At 41.8% G+C, this 13,514-nt stretch overlaps 1 protein-coding gene across 3 annotated transcripts in view; it reads left to right on the top strand.

Annotated features, from left to right (window-relative positions):
- SLC43A1 (solute carrier family 43 member 1) overlaps positions 1-4,576 on the top strand; it is a 34,423-nt gene extending 29,847 nt beyond the window's left edge. For 2 of the 3 annotated variants that reach the window (XM_089520612.1, XM_089520613.1), the window contains exon 15: positions 173-4,576. In XM_089520612.1, the coding sequence (XP_089376738.1) occupies positions 173-367 (195 nt within the window). In that variant the 3' untranslated portion in view covers positions 368-4,576. The remainder of the gene's footprint in view (positions 1-172) is intronic. The other variant, XM_089520614.1, reaches the window with a different exon arrangement.
- Positions 4,577-13,514: the final 8,938 nt, after the last annotated feature.

Genomic DNA, 13,514 nt, shown 5'->3' with positions numbered 1-13,514 from the left:
CATTCCCCGTCTTCATTTTTCTATATAGAAATGATACTTAGATTAAAGCAAATGCAGTTTTTCATTTTAGGGCAGGCCAGGGAATTGAACTGACATTTCTTACCATCCTTACAAATGTTTAGTGAAAATTTACATGTACTTGGGGAATTGATCCTCCTTGCTTTCTCCCCAGGTGAACCTTGCCCTCCTCATCTTATCTTTTGTGGGCTTTCTGCTTCCCTGCTACCTCTTCTACTACCGCCATAGACTTCTCCGGGAACAAGCAGTGAAAGACAGGATCTCTGATCAGCCTAATGGTGCCCACATGAAACTACAGGATGGTACTGCAACCAATGGCTTATTGAGCAATGATGCAACCACTATATAAATCAGGAACAGGGAAGGTGGGGGAACCTGTAGGTGACAAAGAACAGAATATGGACTTGGAGTGCCTGACAGATGGAATGAGACACTATTAGCAAGGGGAGGGGGAAAATACTGTGAGGATTTTATATTTGGGAACTATGAAAATAACTGAGGTGCTTTTAATTCTCAACAAGTGCATATCTGTATTTATAGCTGTTTATATTTTATATATATCTGTATATATATATATATAGAGAGAGAGAGAGAGAGAAAGAGAACTCTATTTTTTTGCAGAGTATTTTAAACAGCCCTATGACTTTTAAATAGATCTTATGGATGTCCATCAATGAGCATTAGAGACCTAGAATATTTTATAAAAGGTCTACCCCTGCCCCAATATGAATTGTCCCCAGACAATGGGTATTTGTGGTTCATAGCATTTCACTATGACTTTCCAAGTGTTATTAGGCTGTGATGGGCAAATTTACCCTTATCAATTCCCTCCTCCCCTATCCTTCTGCCCTCCAGAGATAAAAATAAATAAATAAATCAGGGAATGAATTAAACGCACACAGATTGTAAGTCCAAATGGCATGTTTTCTGCCAGATGTCTCTTCTGAGTCAAAGTTCCGTCAGCTTCCTTGAATTCTGGCAGCTATGCTGGGATGTTGAAAAATGGGATGCAAAGTGTGGACATCACTTAACAGCAAATGCTGCAAGCCCTGCCTCCTGTCTCCCAATCCTTTCCCTGAGCTTTGTAAAAACAAGTGATGTCCTCATTAATTGTCTCTTAGAGACAAAGCTTTTATGGTCTCTTGAATGCTGTGTATTGTGTCCCAGGATTTGGACCTTGTCTTGGCAGCAGGTGTGACAGCATTATGTAAATTACAGAATACTGGGAGGGAGATTAATTTAACAGGATTTGGGTAAGGAAGAAGAGAATGGCAATTTTTAATGGCCTCTTTTTGGATTATGCCCTTCCAAGAGGAACTGTAGCCTTACATCTTAGAGGCTAGATTTGAGCAATTATGCTAAATATGCTGCCAGACCTCAGCCAACTCTACATATTTATTTATACTTAAATTTATATTGTTGCCTTTTCTCCAACAGTGGTACTCACATGTGATTTCAGCAAAATAATGAAACCATATAATAAAATTAAATCATTTTACTTGCAGATTTAAACCTAAGACATTCCTAAAAGTGATAACTGAACAGCTGCTCTGAAAGATGAAACATAGGAAGATTATAGAATCATACAGTTGGGTCATCAAGTCCAACCCCCTGCCATGCAGGTATATACAATCAAGGCATTCCTGACAGATGGGCATCCAACCTCTGTTTAAAAACCCTCAAGAAAAAAAGGCACCACCACCACACTCGAAGGCACTGTATTCCACTGTTGAACAGCTCTTACTGTCAGGAAGTTCTTCCTAATGTTTAGGTGGTATCTCTTTTCCTGTAGTCTGCCTCCATTGCTCTGTGTCCTAGTGTCTGGAGAAGCAGAAAACAAACTTGCTCCATCTTCAGTATGACACCCTTTCAAATATTTAAACATGGCTACCATGTCACCTCCTAACTTCTCTTCTCCAGATTAAACATACCCAGCTCCATGGCCTCATAGACCATGGTTTCCAGACTTTTTGGTCAATATCCTTCTTGAATTGTGGTACCCAAAACTGGACACCATATTCCAGGTGAGGCCTGACCAAAGTGGAATAGAGTAATACCATTACTTCTTTCAATCATGACACTATTTTTCTGTTAATAAGGCCAGAAATGCATTGGCTTTTTTGGCCACCTCATCACACTGCTTATTCATGTTCAGCTAGTACTAGGACTCTTAGATCCAGTTCACATGTACTGTTGTCTAGCCAGGTGTCATCCATCCTGTATCTGTACATTTCATTTTTTTGCCTAAGTGTAGTACATTACCTTTCTCGCTGTTGAAACTTTTTGTTAGTTTTGTCCTTGCTCTCTAACCAAGGTTATTTTGAATTCTGAGCCTATCCTCTGGGATATTAGCTACCCCTTCTAATTTGGTGTCATCTGCAAATTTGGTAAGCATGCCCTCTATTCTATCATTCAAGTCCTTGATAAAGATGTAGAATAGCACTGGGCCCAGGACAGACATTTATCCTGCATTTATCCTATTGCATCATCTGTTCCATTTCCCCCAGATTTAGCACTGTTTTCCTTTTGGGAGAAGACCAAGGCAAAGAGGGTATTGAGTACCATTTACTTGTTCTTCCTTTTGCATTAGAAATAATCAGAAAAGCCCTTTTTATTGTTTATAACTCTAGCAAGCCTGAGGTCATTCTGCACTTTAGTTGTTGTTGTTGTTTTACTTTCTCCCTACAGATGCGGGCTAGTTGTTGCAATTCCTCTTTGCTGAAATTTCTTTCTCCCTTTTGCCATATCTTGTACATGCCCCTTTTACATCTTTGCTCAGTTGAAAGTTATTTAGTTATCCATCTGGTTTCTTTAAACACTTTCCATTTTCCCACCTCATTGGAACTGTCTGAAATTGTGACTTCAGTATTTTACATTTAAGAAACTTCCATCCATGCGCTCTCTTCTTTCATATTCCCGACTACAGACTCACCCCCAGTATTTTCCTAAATTTACTGAAATCAGCTTTCTTAAAGTCTATAATGTGTGTCTGAATATGCTTGGCTTTCATAGAATCGTAGAGTTGGAAGAGACCGCAAGGGCCATCTAGTCCAACCCCCTGCCATGCAGGAACTCACAATCAAAGCATACCTGACAGATGGCCATCCAGCCTCTGTTTAATGACCTCCAAGGAAGGAGACCTCACCACACTCTGAGGGAGTGTCTTCCACTGTCGAACAGCTCTTACCATCAGGAAGTTCCTCCTAATGTTTAAGTGGAATCTCTTTTCCTGCAGTTTGCATCCATTATTCCGGGTCCTGTTCTCTGGAGCAGCAGAAAACAAGCTTGCTCCCTCCTCAGTATGACATCCCTTCAAATATTTAAACAGGGCTATTATATCACCTGTTAACCTTCTCTTCTCCAGGCTAAACATTCCCACCTACCTGAGTCATTCCTCATAGGGCATGGTTTCCAGATCCTTCACCATTTTGGTCGCCCTCCTTTGGGCATGCTCCGGTTTCTCAACATCCTTTTTGAATTATGGTGCCCAGAACTGGAGGCAGTATTCCAGGTGGGGCTTGTCCAAAGCAGAATACAGTGGTACTATTACTTCCCTTGATCTAGAAACATGTATAGTGTGACTTGCAACCAATATCAGGATAATTGAAATTTCCTATTACTGCTACATCTCTTTCTGAATATATAATCTTTTCCAGGAAGGCATCATCCAAGTTCTCAGTCTGGTTTGAGAGTCTGTAATAGACCTCCACAATGATATCATTGCTGTTTTTCTCTTTAATTTTATCCAGATTCTCTCAACCTGGCTTTCATGATTAAAGTCATGCAGTTCTTCACAGATATAAACATGTAAAGATTAAGCTACAACAACTGGGAAATCCAGGGAAGGCACAATCATGTAAACTGGCAATTAATTCATCTTGGTGGCAATCATATGTTGATAAATTCCATAGTACCAAAGCCAATTCTGAAAGTTCTGTTTTTTCCCAAAGATTTCTTCAGTTCCAACTGTGAGAATACCTGGAATCCAGCAGCAGCAATTCATTCGCAGAGATTATTTCATCCAACAGCAATTAATTCACTGCAGTTTTGGGGAGTATATACTGTATTTTCTGGCGTATAAGACTACTTTTTAACCCAGGAAAATTTTCTCAAAAGTTGGGGGTCGTCTTATAGGGCTGAAACTTCCGAGCTGGACTGGAGAATCTGCGGTTACTGCATATGGTGGGGGGAGCTCAAAAATGGCCACGGCTGCTTCCCATCCATATGCAGCGACCATATGAAAGCAGCAAGGGTGGTGCTGTACAAGTACGGTGGAAGAAAATCCACTCACCAGGATTCATGGAAAGAAGTGACTTAACGCTGTCTCGATGACAAGGTGAGGGGGTGCCTCACTGGGAAGGTGTAAGTGAAAGGTGGAGCAAGCTGCAGGTGTCCGGGACGCCTGGGGTATGGAAAAAAGAGCCGTGTTTGCGTTACCGCTCTAATAGTCTTGGAGACAGGGAGGGCTAGGCAGGCAGGGAGAGCTGACCAATCCAAGCAGGATTTGTATACAACACGTTTTCCTGCTATGTACCTGCATGTCATAAGCATTTGAATTAAACCGATGTTTGTTTAATTTTTATTTGGTGTGCGTTGGAAGAGGGGTAGTCTTATACAGCGCAGTCGTCTTATACGCCGGAAAATACGGTATATAGGAGAAAGTACTGCCTGAGGCAGTGGTAGGGTATGAGTGGACCTCCATTATTGAACTGTTGCTCCTATGGACCCTGGCCAGCATAGCCAGTGATGAGGACTGATGGGAGTTGCAGTCTTGTATTTGGAGGGCCACATAATCCTGCATTGGGAGGGCCATATATCTAAAATACTTTGCATTCATGTCATTTAAAAGTTGAAAACAGCACCTGAAACTTGAATCAGAATCAAAGTGGTACCTAGTTTACATTTTAGAAAGTAGACTTCTATGCAGCTAGTGTCTTACTCCAGCTTAAAAACAGGCTGTCATATTTAGAAATTTCTGAACTGTTTTGAGGTCAGCCCTATACTTAGCACTTTGCAGTAGTCCACTAGGGAAATCATCAGTGCATGGACAACAGTGGCCATGCCTTCACAAAGTGGAGTGATGGCCATCTAAAGAACATATTCTTGGCTATGTCAGTCACTACGGTATTTAGAAGTAATACTGGACTCAGGAACATTCCCAAGCTATGAAATTTTTCTTAAGAATGGGTAATTCAACCACCTCTCAATATCTAAGCAGATTTTCTCAGGATTAGTAACTCTACCATGTGAAGTTTCATTTCATTTTTTTGTGTTGTTGTTGTGTGTCTTCAAGTTTCCAACTTATGGGGACCCTAAGGCAAACCTATCATGGGGTTTTCTTGGCAAGTTTCTTCAGAGAGGGTTTGCCTATTCCATCCTCTGAGGCTGAGAGAGTGTGACTTGCCCAGGATCACCTTAGGATCACTAAGCCAGGATTTGAACCTTGGTCCCAAAAGTCAGTCCAGTGCTCAAACCACTACACCATGCTGGCTCCTATCGTTTAACATACTTTCTTCCAATCTACTGATTCATGCAGCCATTCAGGAATGACCTTCCCATGCCCAGTGCAAAGGGAGGATAAATACAACTCCTAGTATCAGCATATTGATGAAACCATTCTTCACCCCTCTACATACATACACACGCACTTTGGATGACTTCTGGCATGTACTTGCAGATGTGAAAAGCAGACAAAATAAGAAGGAAACTTGTATAATTTACATAGGGAAGATTTTCAATCCTAGATGTGGAAATATCCTGGTAGGTAGAGGTAAAACTTCTGTAGAAACATGCCTCCTGTTCCCAACATATGCAAGCAGCAAAGAGGACACTGCACAGACAATGCCTAAGGTAGTGAGTTTCATCCAAGAGTTGATATAACACTGCCTGCTTTATTGTCTTGATAAAGAACATATGAGCTAATGGATTGGCAATTCCCTCTGTGAATTACATTGCAAGCTTCCATCGTCTTTATGCTTTTCATGTTCTCATGAACTTGCTAGAAGTCATTAAAGGCCTGTGATTTACCTCTAGCTAGGGATGGCGAGAAAGCATCTTTGAAAGCACTTTTGGTTTTAAGAGAACACATCTTCATATGACGGGAAGCCAGTGGCCCAGGTTCCCAACATAAGGGAACTGAGAATGTTGTCAGCCTAGTGGTGACAGTGGGGGAATATTTTTCAGTCAGAAACGCAGCAGCCATAGTTCTGGCACCTATGGTCTAAAAAAGTAACTTTTCCAGCCTCTGTAATAAATAGCACAGTGGCTGATAATGGCATAAGCAAGACAAGGAGAAATTTCTTTGTCTAGAAGCCTGTGTGAATTTACTTTTCTGAATAAACAGTTAAATGTGAGAACAGAGCTGACATAAGCCTCTGTCTCCTTTAAGACAGTGCTGCTTATATTCTGATTCTTCCACATAACACTTCTTATTATCAGACACCAATATGAATTTCTTCACATGCATTTAGAATTGATCATTTCATAACAAATGTTGAGCTTTAAAAAAATTACTGGGGTGTAGAGAAAGGGGTTGGTCAGTAATCATGTCAGTTTAAAATGAGGCAGCCCAATTTCATTTTCACTGCTGAACACCTCTCCCACTTTCCTCCAGATTTCTAGAATTTTTGGTGATCATTAGCTCCATCTGATACTTAATTTATTATTATTTGTATCTTTCTCAGAAGAAATGGAAAAACACATATTTTGTCGGTTTGGAACTTTAAAAAAACCAGTACCTAATTTAGGGAAAGACTAGATTCGAAGGACTAAACATGTTATACAAACTAGGGAATTAACCATATCCATTTCTTATAATCTCCAGTTCAGCTGCAATAATGTTTTAAGAAGCATTTGCACATAGCCAGCTGCACTGGAATGAAGACAGATGAATAACTGAGTTCTGTTGAAAACCATGCAGCACATATTAAGATGGCATCTACATTTGATTGCATTAGAATTTGAATCCAGTTTGCACTTGTTTGATAAGTTTGATAAGCACATGGATTTCTTTGGCTCAGAAGCAGGATTCATGTACCCTTCCAGATGTTTTTTATGTGGCTCTCAGTAGCTCTAGTTAGCATAATCAACACTGAGGAATGCAGGGAGTTGCAGTACAACAACACCTGGTGGGTCACATCATTCCAAGCCCTGCTTTAGATGGGTTCATTGAGAACAAGCTCTAAAATGAGGTGATGATGGTGTAGTGTCTTCCAAGGAAGCATTGAACTTCAGTACTGCTTTTTCTAATTATCAAATACTAATGAATAAAATTGGAGGAAAGAAAGTGACTAAAAGCTAAAGAGAGTAAAACATAGCCAGATATCCTGATACTGGGTGTGAAAAGCATAGTGTAAGAAAATGATAAAGGCTCCATACAATTTGGAGCAGTTCTGGAGGGGAGACAAGCTCTGACTGGGATGAAATGTTGCAGAGAGAGAGTGAGGCTCTTTGGTAATCTGCATGTAAATGATATCCCCCCCCCCCCTGCAAGTATTTACATTGTGAAGTCGAAGGCTTTCATGGCCGGCATCCATAGTTTTTTGTGGGTTTTTCGGGCTATGTGGCCATGTTCTAGAAGTATTTACATTGTTAACAGCTGAGGCAGATTTTGCTAACCAGCCCTTTTAGTGCTCTTTCTTTGCAGCATTTTAGCTTGCTGACTTTAATTTCCCCCCATTTATTAATATCCTTAATATCCTCCTTATGCGACCTCAAGGTGTCATACATATAAAACAATTTAAACAATCTAAAAACACTCCCAGATTAAAATAATAAAATCATTTAAGTAAGACAGAAACATACTAAACAAATCAAGAGGTTAAAATGATTTAAAAGGGTACAGCACTTCAAAACCACATACATAACACATTTAAAAATAAATGACCTCCCCCCCCCCCCCGGACTTTAATAAAAATCCATGTTTTGACTTGTTGCTGAAAGAAACTAGTGTTGGGAGCAATCAGACCTCCAGGGAAAAGGTGTTCCAAAACCGAGGTGCCAAAACCAGCGACTTGAGAGACAAATCACTGGACCACTTCCCCTTCTAATGAAGTAGGCTGTTGCTACAAAAACTCATGTCACAATCTGTTACCCTTATGGAAAGCGTGGTCACTGTTGGACTGCAATTTCTATCCGCTCTAGCTAGCATTGCTGATGGCAAAGGATGGTTAGCATTGTAGTCCAATAACATCTGGAGGACCACAGTTCTGCTATAAAGTGTTAAAGTTTTTATTACCCTTTATTTGTCCTTATTGAACTGGGGAAGGCTTCAGTTTGACACACACTGTTGTTGTGTGCCTGCTGACAATTTCCAATTTAGAGCAACCCTAAAATGATTCTATCATGGGGTTTTCTTAACAAGATCTGTTCAGAGAAAGTTTGCCATTGTCTTTTTAGATTGTAAGCCTGAGGGCAGGGAACCATCTAATTAAAAAGATTGTATGTGCAGTGCTGTGTAAATTTACAGCGCTTTATAAATAAAGGTTAATAATACATTGTCTCCCTCTGAGGCTGAGAGTGTGTGACTTTCCCAAGGTCACTCAGTAGGTTTCCACGGCCAAGCGGGGATCTGAACCCTGATCTCCTTGAGTCCCAATCCTACACACTCAACTATAAAAAGAAGACTGTGCTAAAATAGTGACTTTGGTATATGAGTGATTCAACCATCCTTGTGGGATGGGATAGGAGGTAATGTGGTATTGACTTTGGGAATGCAATATCACTATGTTGAGGCTTAGTTCCCATCATTCTCCACCATCGGCTATACTAGTTAGAGCTCCTGGGAGGTGCACTAGTTGCCTCTGAAGGGCTGAAGATTCCTGCCCTGCAGAAAATGAAAAGTAAGGTGTGGCCAGGTACTTAGTTGCAGTCCTGCAGCTCTCCACAGCTAACCCTGTTTATCTGGTTTATGAGAGAACAGCAGATACCATGAAAGTCCAAACTCACAACAGACTGGATTCCAACAACAAACAAGGGGTGGTTTGGCTGGGTTGTTTCCACCATGACTTCTGACTTTACTAAGTTTATGTATATCAGTGAGCTGCCAAATGAGTAAGGATGGCAAAGATCAGGTGGCCATGCTGACTGGGGTTTTTGGGAACTATAGTCAAACGGAAATGACATGTATGTGACCACAAGATAGAGCTGTAGCGGAACCTATTACAGTTCCAGTGGAAGTTGACAGTTGACACTTGCATTATGGAATGTTGATGCTGTCCTTCTGAGAGAGAGTGTCAGTTATGACGGTTGGTGTTAGAGTAACTGCCTCTCTGTTTTGTTGTTATGGTTGTTTGGTTGGCAAAATAATTTATTTATTAAAGTAACTTATTTAGTAAAGCCCTCATGTAGAGTAAAGGCTTGAAGTGCTCTTGTTATTTCTCAAGCCGGGAGCTTAAGGCTGTTTGCAGTGGTGAAGGAATATTTTTCTTCTTGGCCTGAATACCTTTGCAGACATTTCTTCAGATTCCTTCTCCCTGGCATCCTGTTGACGTGGTTCAACTCTGTAGGTGGTTGTGGTGGACACAGCGCGTCTTTCCACGCCCTAACAGTTTCCACCATGACTTCTGACTTTACTATGTTTATGTATATCAGTGAGCTGCCAAATGAGTAGGGATGGCAAAGATCAGGTGGCCATGCTGACTGGGGTTTTTGGGAACTGTAGTCTAACAAAGTAAAGTTTCCAAGCTCTGGCAAGGTTTCATATTTTCAGAGTTCTCCAAATAAAAATATTTTGTCTTTGGGGAATGCAGCCCACCCCCCCAGTGCATTTGTTACTCCTGTGACTGTAGCACACAGAGGAGAGAGGCCATGGCTGAGGGCCAGCACAGCTCATGCTTTGCATACATAAAGTCCCAGCTTCAATCCCTGGCACATCCATTTAAAGGTTTTTCAGGTAGCAGGCTAGGAAAGAGCTCTGCCTGAGACCCTGGAGAACTCCTGCCAGTCAGCATAGACAGATCTGGGTTACATGAATAATTGGTCTGACTCTGTGTAAGACAGCTCCTTCTGCTTAGTTAATTAATATCCTGTCTTTCGGATCCAAAGATCCCCCAAGGCAGCTCACAAAAATCTGTATATCCGTGGCTAACGAGGGTTCTACAAGTGTCATAGGCACCAACTAGATATTCCCTGTGACACAGTTTCTGGAATGGCAGAGCGACGTCCTTTGACTTCTCTTCCCCCACCTTTTTTGGCCATTCAGTTTAATTGCAAATAATATATCTGTCTCATCTGGCAACATTGTTCTTCTCTATCTCCTCCTTCCACTGTTCAACAAATTCATGAACTCCTTTCTTGGAATGCATTAAGCTGCCACTGTTCCCCCCCACCTTCATTTCTCTCTTTTTATTGGGAGGCAATTACAGACTATTTCCCTGCCCCTCCACTACACATCCAGTGTATGGAAAGGCGATGTATCTTACAATCTCTCACACAGTTTTAAAATATCCACTGGGGGAATGTGTCATGTGAACTGACTTCTAAGCAAAAACATGCTATTAGTGAAGAGAATATACTGTATTTTGTGAAGACTCTGGAAATTAATGCTACACAGTACTTGTCTTCAACCCTGGACCTAGTATTAGGGAACTCTTAAGGTGGCTAATGATGGTAGAATGCAGCAATGGCAGTTTTCCTGACTGGTTTTTCCTCTTAACCTTCCTGGCTGATCTGCTTTATTGGAGGGCAGTTCTGTGTATATTAAACCATCTGATTTCATCCATACAGTATCTGCTTCATATGTGATAGCAGTACCAACCTGTTGCCATTCCTGAAGTAAAACTCAACTGTCAATCCCATTCACTTCTATAATGGAAAGAAAGAAACTGCCAATTCTTCCTTTTCCCTAGATTGCATAATGTCTTAGGCTGTCCCCTGCTTGCCACCTTTCTCCCTCTGTCACTTTTCCTCTTACAGATTGATAACAGGCAGATATTCCACAGCTATAGCTATCCTCACATGGAAATGCCATTATAAAGAAAGTCCACAAATAAACCTATCATAGGTCTTTAAGGCATTTTTAGAGGTGGTTTGCCATTGCTTTCCTCTGAGGGTAAGAGAGCATGACTTGCCCCAGGTCACCTAAGAGCTTTCTGTGGCTGAGCAGGGACTTGAGACCTGGAGCCTTATCATACGTAGGGGGTTTGCAGCTCAGATCTGCAGTCACTCCTGTTCTAGCAAGGCAAAAGTGATGTTTTTTCACACCAGATCTGGAGTCACTCCTGTCTAGCAATGTGAATTCATGTTAAAATGTGGTGTTCTACCACACCTGGTTGCCTTTCCGTTGCCCTACCGAATCGAGGGGGAAGTGAAGTCAGTTCGATTCCAGACAAGTCACGTGATGTGGATTCAAGCAAAGTGTGGTGAGTGCACATTGTATTACCACACCAGAGGGTTCAACGATTCGAATTGGCACCTTTGGGCATGCTCAGTGGGGCTCTGGACGCTGTCCTCCTTCCCTGCCCCCTCTGTCATCCTTTATCGGGATGAAGGAGCAGGCAGGGGATGATGGGAAAGGTCACAGGGGGTCACTGGGGCCAGAATCAGACTGAAGGAGCAGGCAGGGGATGATGGGATGGGTGGCATTTAGGCTGTAAAAACAAAATGCACAGGTATAGTATGGGGGATACATGGATCAGCAGTACAACATGTGAAAAGTACCTTAGGATTATTGTTGATAATAAGTTGAACTTGAGCTAGCAGTGTGATAATGCAGCAAAGAAGGAGGATGCTATTTTAGCATGCCTTACTAGAAGAATGGTTTCCAGGTTGACGGTTGAGGAAACTAATGGTCTTGCTATATTCTGCACTGTTCAGGCCTCAATTGGAATATTGTCTCCAGTTCTGGGTGCCTCATTTTTAAAAAGAATTGGGCCTAAATACCCTAAAGACATGAGGTCCTGTTTGATCTTGGAAGCTAAGCAGGCTCAGTCTTGAGTTAGTACTTGGATGGGAGCCTACCAATGAATATCAGGTGCTGTTGGCTATATTTCAGAGGAACTGGCAAAATCCCATTCCTTGCTAAGAAAACTCTGACATTCATGAGGTTGCAATAATGCAACAGGTGACTTGAAGGTGAACCCATACAGTGACATGTAGGAGTGGGTCCAGAGAAGGGCAACAAACACGATAAAAGATATGGAGAACAAAATTTATGTGGAAAAGTTGAAGGAGCTGGGCTTGTTCAGCTTGGTGAAGAAAAGACTGAGGAATGACATGACTTCATTCTTTAAATACCCCAAGGGCTGCTACACAAAGGAGAGGACAGACCTGTTTTCTGCTGCTGCAGAGGATGGGATCAGGTCTAATGGTCTGAAGTTACAAGAGAATAGGGTTTGATTGAACATTAAAAGGAACGTCTTGATAGTACGAGTAGTTTGGTAATGGAACCAATCATCTAAAGAGGTGGCAGGGTCTCTGTCTCTGAAGGTCTTCAAAAAGAGACTGGACAGCTACTTGCCAGGGAATCTTTAACTGGAGATCCTGCACTGAGCAGGGGGTTGAACTCAATTGTCCATGAAGCTCCTTCCAACTCTATGCTTATATGGCTCTATGAATTTATGGCTGTGGTTTCCTTGGGCAAATATATTTCTGCCCTTCTAATTTAGTTTCAATATGCTATATATGCTATGATTCTGTAATTATTTCTACATTGGATTGAGGAAAGGCAGGGATGCGGTGGCTCAAGTGGTTAAGACACTGACTCTGTTGATTGCAAGATCGGCAGGTTGGCAGTTTGTTGCCGCATGATGAGGTGAGCTCCCATCACTAGTCCCAGCTTCTGCTAACCTAGCAGTTTGAAAGCATGCAATTGCAAGTACAGTGGGCCCTTGCCTTATGTGGGGGATCCATTCTGGACCCCACCCCCCATGTAAGGCAAAAAGCACATATGCTCGAGCCCCATTGGATATAATGGGGCTTGTGCTCGCTGTGTGGCCATTCTCCCCTTTGCCAGGCGGTTTTAGCATAAGCTGAAAGCCACCTATAATGAGTCCGTGTATGGCGCAGGTACCACTCTGGTGGGAAGGTAAACAGTGTTCTGTGCAATCATGCTGGCTACAAGATCACAGAGTAGTCTCTGACAACGCTGGCTCTTCGGTGGAGATGAGCACCGCCTCCTTTAGTCAGACATGACTTGACAATCTTGTCAATGGAGAATACCTTTACCTTTACCTTTTATTGAGGAAAGGCAGTCTTAAGAGTAAAAACACAGATTTCTGAAAAGAGAATGAAGTGGCATTTCATGCAGGAGTGGAGAAAGGCTCAGAAAACAATGATGAAAGGGTCAAACTCTGGTGGATATTTCTTGATTTTAATCTTGAATCATTTCATTATCCCTGTACTTTCTAACTAGCAACATGTGGGTTACACTTACATCCCCGTGTGGCTTCATGGTGCCAATTATTCTGTCTTCTGCCACATAGGGATCACCACCACCACTGAAACTCTGGTCAGTAAGCATAAGACTGTGAGTAGCATCCTATCCCTGGCTGAAACAG

This window comes from Sceloporus occidentalis, unplaced genomic scaffold, assembly GCF_023333645.1.
Source record: "Sceloporus occidentalis isolate IW3139 unplaced genomic scaffold, rSceOcc1.0.p SCAF_4, whole genome shotgun sequence".
Lineage (NCBI taxonomy): Eukaryota > Metazoa > Chordata > Lepidosauria > Squamata > Phrynosomatidae > Sceloporus > Sceloporus occidentalis.
Note: the sequence above shows the minus strand (reverse complement) of the source record. Positions and strands in the feature narration are given on the sequence as shown.